The sequence below is a fragment of the Platalea leucorodia genome (genome assembly GCF_965183815.1).
Source record: "Platalea leucorodia genome assembly, chromosome: 3".
NCBI classification, from domain to species: Eukaryota; Metazoa; Chordata; class Aves; order Pelecaniformes; family Threskiornithidae; genus Platalea; species Platalea leucorodia.
In genome coordinates, this window is record NC_138825.1 from 26,158,227 (window position 1) to 26,178,510 (window position 20,284).

Here is a 20,284-nt window from a genome sequence, read left to right on the forward strand (position 1 = left end):
TTCCCCAAGCGACATGCAGATCAGGCCTTTTGGCAGGACTGTGAATAGGACATTAAAAGATTTAGTACTAAAACTCTGCAAGAGACTAGCAGAGGAAAATACACATGCACCTTGCACAGTATAATTAACACCACTATGCTTGTGAGAGCATGCACACACAGCTGAAAATGAAGTCAAGAGGTACATTTCTTTGGTGTAAGTATATGCAACACCTGCCTCGTCTAGCATTACTGCCATCAGCTCAGAAAGCTAGAAAGCTGTCAGGAAAGTAACAGACTCAAGTGTGCTCCGACTGCCTTTATAGAAGCCAGGTACTTCAAACTAAACAACACAAGTCTACAAACTTGCAGTAATAAACTTACTCATACACGACTTCGACAAGGCAGCCTTAAAAAGTAAGTAGATCTTCTTGTACCAAGCCTAAAGGAGAGGCTGGCAACAGACACACCCTTGTCTTTCAGATACATCTAACCAACTTATAGAGGTACTGCATTTCCGAGGTAATTCTGAGAGAAGTTTCAAACACAGAGGACGGATGATGTTTCTTTTCCCTCCCGCCCCCAGGTACACTGGTTTCATTTCCTGATTGCAATTCTTCGGTGTCAATTTCTATTTCCTTGGTGCCACCACGTGGCAAAAATATATATTACCATTTAACATGCAAAAGCCACTTCCGGTCCATTCTGAAGAGATGCCACACATTCTGCAATGGCTGTACGCTGAAAGGCAATGTCACTTTGTATGGGTGTGCAAGCACATATGAACGCTGTGTTTCACCTTCAGATATTACAAAGGATAACTTACACAAAATAGTCTAAAAATAATCAATGGCAGAAGATCATAGGCATTTTGTAATAATTGCACCATCCTTATCTTTGAAAGGAGCAGGTTATTGTCCATGTGAAATACATAATCAGAGGTGTTCTAAATAGCTGAAGTGATTAAGTTAAGGTTGGGGTTTTTTTATGGCAACAGAATAAATATTCACATATCAACACTGAACATATCACTCTCAAAGTAGCCAGATTAAAAAGCATGATACAGATAGTTATTTGCGGGTTTTTGTTGGGTTTGGGTTGTTTGGGTTTGTTTTTTTTTTTAATGTCTTATAGATCCTGAGGAGGCATATATTTTTAGGAAGGCGTTTGAATCAGGCCTGTCATTACAGAGAAGGACATCAGTGCCTCCTTGCCAGCTTGCAGAAGCTCCAAAGAGAAAGGACAAGATGAGCTGGATCTAGCCAAATCTAGTGTAAGTGCCCCACAGAGGACGAACATTCATTTCCTTTCCACCTCCACAGCCATGCAGGGCAACACAGAGAAAGGAGAAAGAAGAGCTGACTGCTAAGAACCAGCCTGTGTACGCTCATGCTCCCAAGGGATAAGATGCCAGTTAAAAAGCAACTCGCTCCTGTTATTCCCTTCCTCGTGCTGTACATATGCAATGTCAGGGACTGCATAGAAAAAGTTGCAGGTGCTGGCTATACACCTCTTCATCCATCAGGAACACCTCTACCCACACACACGCAGAGGTACCACCACTATAAATTTATTAATAACCCCCACTGTACTATCTGAGTGGCATCAGGAAAACAGGGCAGAATTTTCTAAGACTTTTCTAAGACTCCCTGAATTTCTTCCTAGCCTGAAAAGCGTGGATACCAGTGGGCGAGAGAAAAGGATTAGCAGTCATCTGAGGTAGCTGGATGGAGTAGCTAGTCAATAGCAAAGAAGGAAAAGTCCTTAGAGGAAATGTTAGCAAATGTAAGTAAAAAGCTCAACCTACTCTAGTTTAACAAGTTATTACACATCAGTTGAGCAAGTCACTTACAACACGTGCAAGAATGGCCTTTCAAAACTTCAAGGTAAATGTATTACCATAAGTTTTACCACAGATTCAAAGCCAACATGTTTAATCACTGCCACAAGTCAAGTACGTATGCTTAGTTACCACAGCTCAACTGATGTGCGATAGCCTGACTTGTGTTCATGCCCTAACAGTTTGCAACTGTTGAATAAAGAAAGCTTTTTGAAGCCGAACCTCAAACTGTCAGTTTGAAACTGCATCATGGCAGCCTTGCATCATGGCAAGACGACAGAAGTGGCTATGACGAAGCAGAATATTCTTCAGAAGACTGTAACTGAATGGCATGCAAGTCTATGAAGAACTGTATTAGTAAAGAAAGGATAGCTGGGCTCTCCAACAGAAGGATTGCCATCACATTCAATATCAAGAATGAAAAGCATCTTGATAACATGGGCAAGGCAAGATAGGATGCTATTCAAAAGCCACAACAAGCAGCAAAGCAGTAACCCTACTGACATCACTGGGACTTGAAAGAGGTAGATTTACTTTTGCCAGAAAGTAAAAAGACATTTTAAGCAAAGGCTATATACACATCTTGGCACACATCCCTGGTTTTTATCAGTAACCTATCCATTATTTTCTGCCAGGCCCCGTTAAAGCAGCTCAGCAGGTAAATTTCATTCCTAGAACTGTTCAGAGGGTCTGGACCACTGCTGTGCATCCTACTGAGATGCAGCAAAGGCTTCTGCTTGTATGCGCTTTCGTACATTAGCATTTAAGTTCAGCATAACTGAACTTAAGGAGCATAACTTAACGTTAAGGAGCAGCATAATGCCTCTGTGCTGTACACCGTCAAAGCCACAATTCTAATCATACTCATTTGACCTGTGTGGGACAGAAGCACAATACACAGACCCTGAATGCACTCCAGGAAAGAACAAATCTTTTTCTGTGCTTTATAGTTTTAAGCCGTTGTTGGACAAAATGCAAATATATGAGGTTATCACTCTAGATTCTCAAGAACTAGAGATGGAAGGGGAAAAAATTGATCCCTGACTGACAAGGTGCAAGGAGACTCTACAGAAATTCGCACGTAGTTGCATCTGGCCAGTTAACAACAGCTTTTGCAGACATATATTGACACATCAAAGCCTTTTGAAAAAAAAAATAATCCTGTTCTCCTCCAGCAGTGCAGGCATGTAAGTTTGTATGCATCCTTTAGCTAGAAAAGGAAAACTGTTTAGTGGAAGAAGCAAGAGGCTGTGAGCCAAGAATAGTTCTAATTCCGTTGTGACTGGGAAGTTAACCTGAAGTTAGCCTCTCCCCAGGCGTAAAATGGGGATAATTAATCCTCACTTAACCATGTAAATTAAATAAAGTTTCAACAGTGCTGCAAGTGCCACACATTAATTAATGGCTAAGTAATAAAAAGGAAAGAGACAAAAGTGGAGCACTTCGCTACTTACCTGCAAGTCAGAGGTTGTGCCGCAATTTTAAAAGAGGAGATATTTGACACTTGGAAGATGAGACCCTAAATTACCATTCAGTCTTAGAGAGAAAGATTCCTCTCTCTCTCTCATATGCACAGCAGCTATCCAGCACATGAAAGCCAGGCACACATCATTCTGCATTTCATATCACCTGTTTGCAACACTGTAAGCTGATGTTAACTAAGGAAACGCCATAAAACAAATACCCATAACCAAAGGTAAGGCAAACATGGCGGGAAGATCCATACCTTGAACACCTTCCAGAAGCAGATCAACACCCTTTCTATAAAAGCTGAAGGCAGTTTCATAATCTTCCTCCTCCTCCTTCTTCAAGGCCAGTTTTATCAACTCGCCTGCTTTCTCCAAGTAATCTTGTTTGCCAGGCTTGGGTTTTAAGCTTCCAGTAAACAGACCATGACTTTCCCTCTCTCCTTCAAGTTTGCTCCACTCCTGCTCAGGTGCCAGCGTGCTTTGTACTGGTGGTTCAGAAACAAGGCAAAGGCCAACAGCTCTACTGGGAGAACTTTGGTTGGATGCCATTCCATCATCTAACTCAGCAAGAGAGTCTACATCAACTGTCAGAGAGATCAGGTCGCTGTCACTGGAGAAGCCTGAAAGCACAGTCAGAAAGACATCCATTACTCTAGATTTCTCACAGACCTTAGGAACCTCCAAAATTCTTTATCCCATCCAAAGATTTTAGCCATCTTCTCACTTACGCAGCTTCCTGAGACTTTGTGCACAGAAATTCCCTGCACGTCAAGCTGTCTTAAAAATTACTACCTATAGAAACATGGTTTTTAAAGTTTGCTACAAACTCCACAGAGCAACTGGTCTTTATTTTAATACTGGGAATGAAGACACCAACATCTAACCCCCAACTTAAACTTTCAAAGCCTGCACACTGTTGGGCTCCAGGAAAATTACTCTGTGTGAGTGCTATAAGAAAAGTCAATCAGCAGGAGTCAGATTCCTGTTGCAAGAAATCCCAATGTACTGTTTTAAATCAGTAAGATGAAGCATCCCAAAACCAGTAAATTAGGAGTTTGAATTAACACAGTTACTGTGAACTTACACATCAAGCAGCACTCTAACTCACATCTACCATGTATGCTCTTCTTTCATTGCTAACACATGGTAAAATGAATTAGCTTACAACTCTCTCACTGAAATTTGAGCTAACACATTTCATTTTACATTTGCCATAAGCTAAAAGCACATATACTTACTGCAAGCTGATCTTCAGCAACTAAACCACAGCAACTTAGCAGGGTTATTTGGAAATAAATGGCAACAAAGGTATTTTACACGTACACCATTTCATTCTGTGAGGATTATCATCCATGAAAAGTGTTCACTCATAATTATGACTTTCTAATAATTTAGATTCCACAAATGTAATGGAAACAACTTCTAGATCTCACCTCCGCATTCCGATTGGCTCGTAAGTGTCACATCATCAAGCCCACTTAAATCCTTTCGAACTGAAAAGGACAAGAATGACAAAAATGTATCTGACATCCTTTTGTGCAACAGATGTTCACTTGCCATCAAAATGAAAGGGCATAACTCTACTACAGGTAAAAGTACGTAATACGAAAGTGCTCTTTGACTGGCTATCAGAGATATCCATTTGGTAATACACCATTAAAATTGTGACAGTGGTATTAGATTTGCCATTTCTCATTGCCTCTGAGGTTAAAAAACAAAACACAGCTGCCTGCTTAGGGGGAGCTAATTCAAACCTCAGCACTCCAACTCACCTAATTTCAATAGCAGCAGCATTTTAATCCCTATCTCTCACTGCTTTGGTGATTTACAGCTAAGGAGACTTAAAACAGGAGAGCCTTCAAAGCTGGGACCTACACACCAAGGCAAAAAAAAAAAAAAAAAAGCCAGCTTTCAGTCTCAAAAATGTCATGCCAGAATAGTACCCTGCATGAGACATATGGAGTGAGCCACAAATTTGGCAGTGCCACCTGGATATCAAGTAGCAGTTTGTTTCATCACTTTGGCACATGTACCCACTGAGGCAAAAAAACAGGCAACAGGGTCAAGACATTTAGCTGTCTGAACACACAGAGAAAGTAAATTCTGAGCTAAAACCTGGTGTCTGTTTTCTTTTGTATTATCAACAGAGTGAAGAGCTTATCCACATTATCAGGTAAAGTGTTCCGATCTACCTGCAAAAAGTATGTGGCAGTAGCAAGGAGCTGACTCAAAAGGCAACTAACTCAAACTTTCTTTTCGATTTTGCAACTCTGCAGTTAGAGGAAGTTTACAATTTATAGAAGAGGAGTAAGAAGGCACTGTAGAAATACTGCTTTTCTAAAAGCTAGCGGTTCCTGATCTTTTCAGGGGAGGGGCATAGAGCAAAATGTCCATGAAGAGAAGAAAACTGCCTGTGTAGCCCCAAGTCCTGCAAGAAAGAAGGCAACCTCACAACAGAACAACTGGAGGAAGACAGAGGATTCATTAATTAGTCTATTAATAATGGGCCGTTCACCTGCCCAATACAGGGTCAGCAATGTCAAATTTGGGTGCAGAGGACAGAATTTATGAAACAACACTTAGAGGAGTCGAGTTATTTTGTTCAGCGCAGAGAAATTGCTACCTAGGGAATGTATAGGTGGAAGCAGAGCTGACTGATGGACCAAGGGTGCAGACAACGAATGGAAAAGCTGGGGGTTTGTGGGAAGACTGTGCTGGCCACCCACGCTAGATGAATTAGAGCACATCCACACAGCAGATTTCAGACAGGCCTAAGTTCCCCTCCCTACAATCCAAACAAAACCACGTTTGCTCTTCTCTTGCAGCCAACTCGACCAAAAGCCGTATGCACACAGCTAGCACGGCGCAGACCCTGAGCTAATAAACTTTGCTTAAGGGCAGGTTTGCCCAGGTCTGGCATCACACAACCACAGTCATGGGACTTGCAACCAGCCTGAGGGGTAGGAAGTGTCTGAACTGCTTATGCTTATTTCTGGGAAGATAATGTGAACATGGTAAAACAGAAGGGGGAAAAAAAGAATGAAAAAAAAAAAAAAAAAAGATTAGCTTCCCAGTGAATTTCTCTGAAGAATTTAGCAATTGGTATAGAAAGACTTTTGGAGAGGAAGTTGGATATATGAACAGTATCCCATGTACCCAGAGAGGAAGACAGAGTAAGGAATATTAGATGAATATAATGATGCTGAAATTGAACATAAATTCCTGTACTTGTCTCTGCCTTGTGCAATTTCACCAGGTATATGAGGATGAAACGCAGTTTCCAAAAATTGGTTGAAAATCTGGGTAATCTGGCCTCTTGAAAAGCAGATTCCTGTGAAAGCATGAACTGCCAAACTGCTTTTACAAGCAAGATACTTATCACTTATTTTGGTACAAAAACATTTCTACTACCATCAATTTGCATCTTCTACCATTAACGTGCACACCTTCTGCAGAGTGAACTTCGTCTGAGAAGAACAGATAAAAGTGAGAAAACACAACCCGCCCTTATAAGCAAACACCAGCACCTGTTAAGGAATGGGTTTGATACTCTCAGTACAACAGCTTGAAGGAGCAGTGCCCACGCGGAAGCTCTTGAATGTTCACAAAAACTAACATAGTGAACAAGTCACAGTTAACTACGATAATCAGACTGGGAAAAATTAGATGCAGGCAGGATGCCCTCAGGAGAGGCAGGGGAGAGGACTCAGAGCCGAGTATTGCCACTGCCATCTAGAGGCCTTAAAGACAGATGTTTCCTTCCGTCCCTACACTTTCCCCCGCCCGAAATTTGGTTTTGAACATAAGAAAATATGAGCTGGAAGACACATAGGTTTTTAGAAAAAGATAACTCCACAAAAGTCACATTTAGCATCTGGAAATCCTGTGCTCATAGTTGCTGAAAGTATCCGCTAAAAGCACTCCAGCCAATTCAGAGGAAGGGTATCAAAGAATTTTTCTACTTTACAGCACTTTTTTTTTTTCTTTTCAGTATTTTATCTCACATAAAGGAAGTGTTTTTCTTCTTCTAAAAATGAGGCCCTTGTGAATAAAGAATAGAAATGTTCACGTTATGCATTTTTAGAAGCACTTTTTCTTTTATAAGGCACATTGTAAATTGGGTGCCTTGTCAAAATCTGGAATGTTAAATTTCACAGAAACAGTGCCCCTTTAAAACCAGTCACCCATACTTATGATAACTACCCTCTGTAATTGAACAGCTCTATACCTTCCCTTCACAGAACAAAGTATCATGGGTACATTAGTTCGTTAACATCACAGAAGGTACTACAAAATAAATGGCAAAACTCACTGCACATGTAGAATGTATAATACAACTAAGTGCTTAGTTATTGTCATTGAGAGATCCCAGTGGCAAGTCACACAACCACAAGCAAAAAATAAACGAACCCCTATTAGAAAACACAAGCAGTTCTTGTTATTCAAGCAGAGTTTTAACAAAGCAACTTCTACGCCAGAGAGAGAACAGAGGAAATTAAGTTGTTAAGGAAAAAAAAACCCTCCCAAATAAGCTGTATAAGTGCTTGTATAATACTGCATATTTATACATCAGTGTAAAACAGTTCCAAAGGAAAATCGTAAGGGTTGGAAAATAATTTCTTAGAAGTCACGAGGACCCAAACATAACTCAGAAATACATAATTATCTAAAAGATTGCATGGTACTTGGCAGATGCTTATAAGCAGAGATGCTTAAACTAGCCCAGCCTCCAGAAGCAGGCAAGAAGCCGTAGCACAGTATTTATCTGGGCTGACTGACCCTACCTTACAGCTATACTATTTAGTGCAAGTGAAGTGCCACAAATTACCCTGTATCTGGTATCCAAGCCAGCACACACATCTCTACAGCGTGCTAAGGAAATGCAGTCTTAGGAAAAGGGACGCACCCTCCACTGGCAAGCACAACATTAGCAAGCTAAGGGAGGGATTTCCAGTTTTCAACTGAGCATAGCCCACACTGGCTCTAACACACAACATCTCAGACTTTCAAGAATAGGGAGTTCTTTTCAGGAAAAGAAAAAAAATGCTGACAGTTTGTGTAAGAGACTTAAACAAGCCACTTATCTCCCCGAGCCCTGCAGTAGGCTTTAACATTCCCCACTCCCATATGCTCAATCCAGAAGACATACTTAAACTTCTAAAATACGGTATCGACTCTCTTCTGGATTTTGCTAAGCACTAAAAGAATGATGACACGCAAGGCACGAACAGCTGAATGAGAACCCTCTGAAATAAATCTTAAAATCAAATCTTAGACATAAGTTCAAATCTTAGACATATTTTTCATGCTCTAGGCAAATTCAAGCAGTCATCTTTGTATTTATTGATCAATCACAAAATGGTTTTAAAGTTCTTGGCAAATTTTTACAGCTAGAGACTTGGGTCATGATAAGTTGTGAACACTACCACACTGCCCAATCTTTTGGAAGCAGGCAGGGTTACGCACATGTAAACCAGAGGGGACAGTTCAGTGAGCACCAAAAGCAGTTCTTTTTGAGCGACAGAGCACTAGGACTTCTTGAACGCACTAGACAAACTCCCAGAAAATTTCCTGTTAGAAGCAAACTTCCAGCAGTGCAGAGAGAGCTGAGAGGTTGCTGAGCCTAACTTCTCTTCTGTTAATCCCAGCTCTGCCATTTCTGTCATACCAAGCAAACAGAAACTGGATGCTAACGCTCCTACAAATATGGCACTCATCATTTATATGCTGCTTTAAAACAGATCACGCTATAAGGTCACGTGAGAAAAGAGAGCAAACCTTCAGAGCTGCAGTCAGACAGGTTGTCCGTCAGAGGGTCAGACAGAGGCTCAACAGGACCAATCAGTTCAGACCCATCATGCACCTCTCCACCCTGAAAAGAAAGAGGGAAAGGAATTATTTAGCTGCTGTGCTCTATGAAAAGTCTCATTATATAGAAGTGATAGTCAAAATTAAATTTCCTAACCAGTGAATGCTCCATTACTTTAGAGTTAATGCATTTAATTAAACTATACAAGCCTGCAAAATTAAACAAGGGCTTTTGGTTAGGCCACGTTCGGTTGCCACAGGCTGTCTAGGTACCTAAACAGTTAGCCTACTGCAGCTTCAGAGTCCTGAACCATACAGGCTGCAGCAGGTCTGCCTACAAACCCCAGAGTTTAACAGGGAGAGAACAGCGATTCACCCGCTCTCTTGTGGTACACACAGTCTGTGCCCTGCAGGGGTACTCCCCAGCTCAGCAGGTCCCTCATGCAGGAGTGTTTGTCCATCAGACTAATGTCCCACCCATGACCCACCATCTTGACTTCAGTCGTAGTCAAGACTGGACAAACAGGGAAGATAAGGCCAGACCAGAATATAAAGAGGACATTATTCCCTCCCAAGCCTGGAAGAAATCAAAGGTAAATGAAGTAACAACAGGAAAAATTAATTGCACTAGAAACCATCTAAATGTTTTGGTTTGGTTTTTTTGTTTGTTTTGTTTTGTTTTTTTTAATTTCTGCTTCGCGTCTCAGGTGCACGCTTTCCATGCAACTTTAATAGAAACTGCATCATCTCCAAGGCAGTGTTACAAATGGGCATTGCTAATCCATCCTGAACTAGCCCAGTGAATTTTCACACTAGCCAGCCCATTCTTCTGGAGTCTATAGCACATAGATACACACAGTACTCCCTTCAGCTGTTTCTAAGACCTCATTGTCCAAGTCTATCTCTCCATGGCTATTTGTACAAAAATCTGAAAAGGAACAAAACCACATCTGCTAACAAACGAGCCTAAATTATTACACTCGCATAACTGCCCTTGTAGACATACTTGCTCCTATAAAAATTAATGCCTTTCTAGTTTTATTAATTGCCTTACAAAGCCAGAAAAGGTCCACTGGAAGGCTAAAACTAATAATTTTGTTAAGCAAAGGAGGGGAAAAGAGCTCTGAACAACTACCCCAAAACACAGAAGTATTTCCAAAGAATTGAAAAAAAACCAAATGCAAATAAACTGAAAAGTAAAATATTCTAACTCAGTCTCCCATTCATTGTTGCCACCAAAGCTTAAAGAAAATTATTTTAAGTATTTTAAAGGGCTCTGCAATAACTGCATCATGAAAACAAATGAAGATTTTTAAGCTTCGCTGTAATTTTGCTTTTGCATACGTATCATTTAAATATACTTAACACATCAATACACTTAAGTCCCATCTCAGCCAGATGAGCATTTCCTTAATTCCAGGGAGTTACTGTCATGTTTCCATGTAAATTTATGCTTATGTGTTTGCAGAATGTTGACCTAAACTACTGAAAATAAAGCAGTTTGAAGGAACTATTGAAAACAAACTGCTTCAGAGGTAATAAAGAGGAAGTCCACTACGTTTTGGAGACTAGTTTTCACAACACTGTACACGCAGCACATTTGACTAGTTATATGCCAAATTTGTTGTCACAGACGTGAAACCATAACAGGCCATAAGAAAACAGTCTAGACATTCTTCCTTCCTTTGGTCTGAAACTATAAACACCTACATATAATATAGAAACAGTGACAATATTTTTATTACTTCCCCACTGAACACCTGGATTTAGTATCATGGGTTTTGCTCATCATTCAATAAAAAAAATTCCAAATCCCTTCACCTGAAGTTCCTGTAAAACTTTCCACTTTGTAGAGGTGTGGCATGGGTTTTTTCTAAAGCCACATTTCTAGAGTGAATGAAAACTCCCAGTCACTTCACAAAGCATGTCAGATCAGCTCACTGTCACTCCGCAGTTTATAACGTAAAGCAGAATCAGCACTATACTTTATTCATATCAATAAGAAGCAAATACTTCTGCAAATACTAACAAACCTTAAAAAACTCTTCAAGCTGTTTGCTGTTATAGAGAGCAGGGATATTAGCAGAAAACTGCAACAGATCTTCAGCACATTGCCTTCTTTCTTCAATCACAGTTTCATCAAATCGCCCTGGAACAAACACACAAATTGACAGTTTTAGAAATAACTACACATTTATTCTGCAATAATAAAAAAAAAAAAAAACCCCACAAGACAAAAGCAACCTTCTGGAGACAATGCCCTGAGTCTATGAAAGTCATTCCAATGCTTCAGGAGAACATAGCAAATCTTCAAACTTCCTATTCTCAATTGTCCCTAGAGTCCCGTCTTCTGCAGTCCACTCAGATGATGAAAGCTGGCAGCTACGACAAGAATCCTTCGCCCTCTCATCGTAAGAATATGTGAGGCAACACCCTTGATTAGCCAAGAGACACTAACGGATGTCCAGTGTTATCTAACAATAAATGATACATGCACAATTTGACAATATGCCAGTCAGTGTCAGCCTTGATTACGGCCCAAATCCTGTACGGAGCTGAGCATCCTTCGCATAGTCTCAAGAACAACGCACAATATGAGCGGATAGTAAACGAAGTATTGCTAAAAGACCCCAAACAGATCAGCAATTCCAAGGTGCCATTTATGGAGGAGACAGAGTGTAGGGGAGATGGTGAAGCCCTGCTACCAGGCACTGAAGCTTTCCTCTGAAGTAGCTCCATGCAGACAGGGTCTCATCTCCTCCTGGATTCAAGAGGTAAGCAGAGCTGGGAAGCAGCTCATTTACCAAAACATATGATCCTTCCCTTTTCCCTACCCAGCACCCAAGACATTCCAATTAGAAAAAAACTTATTTAAAAAATAATCCCACAGCTCACCTGAGAGATTTGCTTCTCAGGAGAAAGAATCCTTGGATTGCTACCTTAAATTCACATTCTTCACAATTGCACACAACTTCTTTTAGCTTTTCATATCAACATCACTTTGTTGTTGAAATAGTTACAAGTTTACAAAAGGAAAAGAGCAGAGGTTAACAGTAATAATTGGAGGAGAATGGAACAGATACTGGAACAGCTATACAGAGGGAAAAAAAGGACTGGGAAGACAAGTTCAAGAAACAGTGTTGCTGTAACAGCATGACCAGAAAAATAAGAACCACCTGTGACAGCTCTGTGGCATTAACCTTTGAAGAGGACAAAAGAAACATTGACTACAGAAGTAAAATTCATTTATACTCAGAGCAAGCAAAAACATAATCCCAGAAGAAAGTATCAAAGCAGGATTCTTTCCAGAAATTCTTCGGGTAAATAGCTCCTGCCCATGTGGTACCAGAAAAAAGAAAATAAAACTAGAAAGACACACACATACTCACAAGATCACAAACAAAGCTTTTGGGGGTTATTCTTCCATGAAAGGAAAGGAAAGACATCGTTGGGCTAATTTTCAGCTGGATCGGTTCCGTGACTTGTTCACCCTGCCCTTTCGGCTGTACAAACATTAGCAGCCACACAAAAGAGCGAGCAACAAGCAAGCAGAAAGGCGACAAAGGCAATGCTACCACGTTGAGTGGCAACACTGAAATCAGGCTCTATTAAACTCTTCATCAAACTTCCTACGTCTTCAGAGCAACACTGTGGGTGCATTAGGGTTTTTGTTTCATTCCACACGAAATAGGACATCATAAAAAACAACTTCCCTCAGTAAAGCACAGCAGCATGGGCCAATTAAATCAATCTAGAAAATAACATGAACACTATTATAATGAACCAGAAAATCAGTTGCAAAGAAGTAAACACCAAACAAGGCCAGAAACAGGTAACTTCTGCAAACAAGTAATTCTATAAGATATTTTTCCTGGTTTCCCAGGGATCTCCCTCTCCCCGATCTACTCTCTCATCAAATCCAATAAAAACTAACTTTCCTCTTCCACGTCTTCTCAGTACTTCCCCTGGGCACCAGACAGGACACGTCAGGACCAGCGCTGCCAGGCTGACCAGCATGCATTCACCAGTTGTCCAGGCAGCTGCAAACCTCACAGGTATGAGCTGAGCCTGCCTGGCCCTTGGTAGCACCACAGCACACGCTCTCTTCTTACTCAGCTGCCGTTTCACAGACTCTGCAGAAATGTAATTACGTTTGCAACCACCTTCCCTCTCAAATTTAGCTGATATTAGCCACATGAGTAAGAGGCTTGACTTTCTGACAGCACAATTACATAAGCCTTACTTTCTTAGGAAGCTGGGCTAAAAAAAAAAAAAAAAAGTTAAAATACATGTTTGAACAGAGCCATTGAAACATTAGTCACCATCACATTTTCCAGCTCATCAGCATCACGATACACTATCAGGACAATCACTTACAGAACTAGAGGGCTTTGGGGGAAGGAAGAACATAATTCAGTACTGGTTTGTTCAGAGACTATCTGGCATCTTGCTGGTGGTTTCATTCCCAGCAAACCCTGCCTAACTCCTTCCCCCTCTCCCTTTTTTCATACTTTCAAGCAATCTTATATTGCTCAACACTTTCATTATCACCTTTCTCAATCACATGTTCAAAGGAGCTTAGATACCCAGCTGACTCTTCAAAAATGTCTATCAGGAAGTCTTCCTGCACCTAAATCAATGTTATTTCCACTATTCTTTACATCTCTCAGACACACGGAAACTTCGTTATAGGGATCATGTCTTTGCAGGGTTGCAGGAAGCATCAGCTACAATCTTAGCATATAACAAATGCATTAGCACAGTTCTACTATTCCTCCAGCAATGATTCATTCAGAATTTCTTACATACAAGGAAGCCAAATGTAAATTCCTGTAGAGAGAATCCACAATCCATTTCCTGGAGCAGATCTGAACAACAAAACACCTAGCAAGGTTTGTGTTCATGTTTCAGTTAGTTTCTCACAACACTTCCAACTGTACCTGACACCTAATTCTTAAATATGCTACTTCATTTGGTGTTTTCAAATCCAAAAAATATCCTTATCTGAGCTTTATAATGTCAATCAGCTTTCTGACTCACTGCTAGCAAGTTATCAATATCTGGGTTTTTTTGGTTTCTTTTCATCGGGAGGGAAAGTATTTTTTACACTAGAGTACATTTCTACAGTTGTTAGATAAAGAAATGCTGAGTAGAGATTTACCAGTATTTTGGTAAAATGCCCTGTATAGCCAACATATAGGAATACTTAGAGTGTCCAACAAAAAAATAGTTTGAAAATACTGAAGAAATTATGTTGATGCATACTATGGAAGGAGAGTAATCACTTCCCAGAAATAGGTATCATAATTGCTGCATAACAATTCAGAGAAGCTTTAACAGCTAGATCTGTTAGCACATTTTAGATTCCCATGCTTGAGGCCATTATGTTTTCTCCATAAGATGGGTGGAAAAGGTTCAAGTGAAGTGCAGAAAAAGTGAAACAATTTCTTTTTCCTACCCATAACAAGTTTCATGCTTTGATGTGAGCAGCTTTATTGTAACAGCATAAAAATACATGCACTTGCACATTATAATTATCAAAAGCTACGGTGTAAAACACGCAATGCAGTTCAGTTCTGCAGATGTGGCAAGTCTTTGGTTGCATGAAATATGGAAGCATAGCATGATCCATTTGTTTTTAAATACATCTCAGTTCTCCACACCATCTCCTGGAACTCTGAATGCTGAACTTGAGATTCTGCTCAGGTTTAACACTCCTACTACAAGTAAGTTTGACTGTCAGGATCACCAATGCTCATTTTGCAAAGCGTACTCTCCGCAAAACAATATGTATATGTTATTTAAAGCACTCACATCCAAAAAAAAAAAAAATCAACAAGTTGCCAGCAACTACTGGAAACGCTAATTAGTAACTAGTTTAAAAGCTGCAACAAGTGGAACATCACCATAGGGAAGAAACACTGCAGAAATGCTCCATTAAAGCAGCTTGAAAACAAAAGATCTTAATAGAGATGGACCTTGCAGCTCACCATTAACTGAATGAGACTGAAAACAAGTTTGCCAAAAACTCAAAATCTACTAAAATTACATCTTCCCTCTAGTACAGAAAAATACTAGGACTGATCTGACAATAAATGCTTTAAATTAAAATAGAACAGCAGCTATTATGTGTAGAAGCGAGATGGAAGAATACACAGTAAAATTTTATGCTTTAAATAGAAAAATAATTCCTAAATTGAAGAGTCAGACATTTCTGTTCCTTTCAGCTATGTTTAAAATTTGTTTTTACATTACCTCCTCTTTCCTGTATTCTTCTGTGGCTCAGCTGCATTCAAATGTAGCGGGTTTTGGTTTGGTTTATTTTTAATTTCAAAGTGCTTTTTGTAAATAACTACACTGAATATTTCCCGTAGATTTCCTTCTTTTACAATGTACATTGCAGCCACTTTTGTTCAGCAAATACAATAGAAGAAGGATGCCTTTCAGAAGGGATTTCACTCAATTCTTCCCTTGCTTACAGAGCTAGTGTAAAAACAGCTAATTTACATTTCTGGCAATTTGAAATTATTTAAGATATTAGAAGCCCATACTCTCTTCTACTCTGATTTTCTTTTCTTTTTACCCCTCTCTTTCCTCCCCTATGAATAGCTATCATATCTTCTACCCGAAATTAAATCATGCTTTGCAAATATTAGCTTTTTAAATAACTTGGCCGGTGAGCACTCTACTCTGTAAATCAGATATAAAATCATCTCAGGATGAAACTAATACTACATTCTCTATTTAACCATTAGTGCGCAAGTTCTGACATAGCACCGAAACTTACCCCGCTTCCAACTTCATAAATAAGCAAAAATAAAAAGCCATAAAAGCTGGAAACAATTTAGCTGATGTGAAAGACTATTTAAACGAGGAATTTCACCCAGCTCTGTGCAGAGAACCTTGAAATTTGCGTCAGAGTTCAGCTTCCTTGTATTACACTTAGCCAGTCCACACAACAAGGGGTTAAGTCAAAGGCTCCCCCAAAGCTGTAGGGGCAGTTTGGACTTGGGTTATAAGCTAACTTCAACTTGTTCAAAGCTGTTTATGTTAGCATATTCTTTAAAGCATCTCAGCGCCATGCCTACATGCAGCAGTCATCAAGAATAAACACAGTACCACTAAGTAGCAAAAATTACAAGTCTGTGGCAGTATTTGGTCCTGAAACACCAAAAGGAAAATTTGTGCTTTCCAGGCTGAGGTTTTGCCTCCGGGGGAGTTTTATAGGGTTTCACCAGCACTCAAGGCAAAGGAGGGCAGCCAGCAAATACTGCTACAGTACCATAACCCCGGGCAGTATTATAGTGCTGTGACATAAAGTGGTGGAAAAAAGGCTGACTAAACAACCTCAATTTTGGTGCTTTCCAAACTGACAGGCTTGACTACCCCGAAGTAATAGTAAATGTCAAAAAAAACTCACGCCAAAAAGCATACTACGACAAAAAAGAATAATACAAAAAAAAACCCTAAAAATATAGAAAACACACACAAAAAAATGCTAGGGCCCACAAGTGCAAAAAAAGCTTATGCTAAATGCATGCAAAAATGCTAAAAATATTTTTTGCACATTTTTCCACGTGTGGCATGTAGTCAACGCATGCCAAAACACACTAAAAGCATACTGGACACTAAGACATGCTAAAACTGTGACGCAGGGCAAAAAACATGCACAAGCATGCAACACATGTATGCCAAAACATGCAAAACAAACACTGGATGCTAAAACATGCTAATATGCAACACGGGAAAAACGTGGAAAAATATGCAGTAGATGCATGCCCAACACCAGTAAAACTTTTAAAAATGCTACATACAAAAACGTGTAAAAACAGGCACTAGATGCATGCCAAAACACAAAGATTGGCTGGATGCTAAAATGTGCACAACACATGGAAAAAACATGCAAAAACATGCATGGCAATAAACATGGAAAACAGGCATAATGCATGGAAAATGTGCAAATACACACAAAAGCATGCACTACGTGCATGCCAAAAAACACCAAACGCGTTTTAGCATTTTTAGTGTTCAGCAAGAAATATGGAAAAAATACAAAAAAGCACATGGTAGCAGGATGAAAAAAAAAAAAAGCCAAACCGATGCTGGATGCTAGAAACACTTAAAAGCACATCATAGATGCACACCAAAAAAAATGCCTTAAGTGTGCTGTGTTAAAAAACCCATCAAAACTTCTTAGAAACACCGTGGCAATGGAAAACAACACTGCAGCAACGCCTCAGAAACTAACAAAAAAAAAAATTTAAAAAGGTGTAAAAACCTCGGCAAAAAAAAAGTGCATGGGAGATGCATGCCAAAACACGCCAAACATGCTGGACGCTCAAAACATCATCGCAGCAATGTCAAATGTGCCATGGCAACGCTTTAGGAACCAAAACCCACACCAAGAAAACCATGCAAAATCCACACCAGAAACCTTGCCAAGAAGAAGAGCACATGGTAGATGCATTCAAAAAAATGCCAAACAGGCTGGACACTAAACACCACACAAGGTGCATACAAAAACCTTAAACACAGACTGGATGCTTAAAAACAAAAGAAACAAACCCAAATACCACACTGAAACAACTGGTACACACCAGGGAAAGGCCTTAATAACCCCAAAATGCCTTAGACACTGAAAAGCCCACCCAAAAACACCTTAGAAACTGAAAAGCCTGCCAAAAACTACATCAAAAAAAAGCACATAGTAGACTCATGCCAAAAAAATGCCAAACACATGTTGGAAGCTTAAAACCCCATTAAAATGCCCAATAATTGCAGGCGGTAGACGCATGCCAAAAAACCACCAAATATACTGAACACACAAAAAAACCCACTGAATAACTCTTAAAAACTCACTGAAAATCATGCAGTGTATGCACACACACAAAAAAAAACCACTACCAAAGAAATCCTGGACAGAAAGAACGCTCTAGCAACACTCCAGGAAACAAAACCACACCTAAAAATGCCCCAAATCCACACCAGAAACCTTGCCAAAAAAAGGACCACTCAGTAGACGCATGCCAAATAACACCAAACATGCTAGACGCTAACCACCATGCAAGGTGCATACAAAAACCCATAAACACAGGCTGGATACTTAAATAAAAAAAACCATGAAAACAACTTGTAAACTCCATGGAAATGCCTTAGGAACCCCAAAAAAAACCCTCACAAACTGAAAAGCCCCCCCCAAAACATCTTAGAAACGAAAAAGCCTGCCAAAAACAATATCACAAAAGAGCATGTGGTAGATTCATGCCAAAAAAGGCCAAACATGTCAGATGCTTTTTTAAAAACCCATTAAAATGCCCAAATAATTGCATGTGGTAGATGCATACAAAGAAATGTCAAACATGTTGGACACTTAAAAACAAACACTAAAAAGCAGCACCAAATCTGTTCTGCACAGTTAGCAACACCTTAGAAACGCCTCAGAAACACTCAAAAAGCACGCAGTAGATGCATGCCAAAAAAATGCCAAAACATGCTGGACATGTTAAAAAATGCTGAAAAATGCTTAAAATACCACCAAAAATCATGTGGTATATTCAGGAAAAAAAGCTACACCTAAGAAATGCTAGACACTAAAAAAAAAAAAAAAAAAAAAAACCCACACTGCAACAACACCTTAGGAACCAAAAACCATGCCAAAAAAAGCAGAGAATTCACACCAAAAACCTTGCCAAAAAAGAGAGCACATGGTAGATGTTTGACAAAAACGCCAAACATGCTGGATGCTCAAAACCACACAAGGTACATACAAAAAAACCCTACCCCACCCCAAAAAAAAACCAAACAAACCAAACACACAGGCTGGATGCTTAAAAAAAAAAAACAAAACCAAAAAACCAACAAACAAACAACACTAAAACAACTTGTAAACCCATAGAAATGGCTTAGTAACCCAAAAAATGCCTTAGAAACTGAAAAACCGACCAAAAAAGAGCACATGGTAGATGCACACGAAAAAGCACCAAACACATCCTGGACTGTTAGCAATGCCTTAGAAACTCTCAAAAAACAAGTGGCAGACACACACAAAAAAAGGGCCAAACAAGCTGAACACTTGAACACCCACAGAAAACTGTGTGGTATATGCATGCCAAAAAACCACCAAAGAAATCCTGGACACAAAAAACACCGCAGCCATGCCTTAGGAACCAAAAAACACAACAAAAATATACCCGAAATCCACATCAGAAACCTTGTCAAAAAAAAAAAAAAAAAAAAAAAAGCACATGGGAGATGCATGCCAAAAAACCAAAACACACCAAACACCATGCTAGGTGCATAGCAGAAAAAAAAGCATAAAATAGAGGCTGGATGTTTTAAAAAAAAAAAAAATACACTAGAACAACTCATAAATGCCATGGAAATGCCTTAGTAACCCAAAAGCACTTTAGAAACCAAAAAGCTCACCCAAAACCAAACCAAACCAAGAGTGCATGGTAGATGCATGCAAAGAAATGCCGAACACTTGTTGGACATCTGAAAAATTAAAATACTTGGAAAAAAGGCTCAAAAGCACATGGTAGATGTACACCAAAAAGCATCAAACCCATTCTGGACAGTTAGCAACACCTTAGAAACACCTCAGGAACACTCACAAAGCACGTGGTAGATGCATGCAAAAAAGGCGCCAAACATGCTGGACACATTAAAAAATGCTGTAAAACGCTTAAAACTCCATTGGATATTGTATGATATATACACACCAAAAAAAACAGCAACAGTTTGTGCTAAACACAAAGAACACGTGCTAAACAACAAACAACCCCCACCACTAAAATAGGTACAACACACTGCTAAAAAGAAGTGTGGTAGATGGAGTCCTATATGGAGTCATACCACTTCACTGAAAGTCCACCTATAGCTCATTCATGATGACATATACATCAGGATTAAGTTAAGACCTTTGGCTTTTAAGAGCTAATTACTTTTTGCCATGTATTTCTCATGTAGAGTCACAATCCTCTTACAGGTTGTTCTGGTGAAATAGTGAACTGTTATATGTAAAACTGAACTCAAAAGCCTAGCTAGATAAAATTGATAATTACAATCAAATTCCTAAAATAAAAAATTATTTTCTGCAACAACCGCTTGATACTTTACTATAACTCATCACTAAAAATCACAGACAGCTCATATATAAAAACCTCTGTTCATTGTTCAAGTGCTGTTCA

At 39.6% G+C, this 20,284-nt stretch overlaps 1 protein-coding gene across 14 annotated transcripts in view; it reads right to left on the minus strand.

Moving 5' to 3' along the window:
- Positions 1-20,284, minus strand: part of RPS6KC1 (ribosomal protein S6 kinase C1) — a 99,843-nt gene that overhangs the window by 69,700 nt on the left and 9,859 nt on the right. For all 14 annotated transcript variants that reach the window (XR_014227792.1, XR_014227793.1, XR_014227794.1 and 11 more), the window contains 4 exons: positions 11,129-11,244; positions 9,066-9,159; positions 4,721-4,780; positions 3,545-3,907 (listed from right to left, as the gene is read on the minus strand). Coding sequence is in view for 4 of the 14 variants with exons in the window: in XM_082307942.1 (XP_082164068.1) it covers positions 3,545-3,907; positions 4,721-4,780; positions 9,066-9,159; positions 11,129-11,244 (633 nt within the window). In the remaining 10 variants the exon portion in view is untranslated. The remainder of the gene's footprint in view (positions 1-3,544; positions 3,908-4,720; positions 4,781-9,065; positions 9,160-11,128; positions 11,245-20,284) is intronic.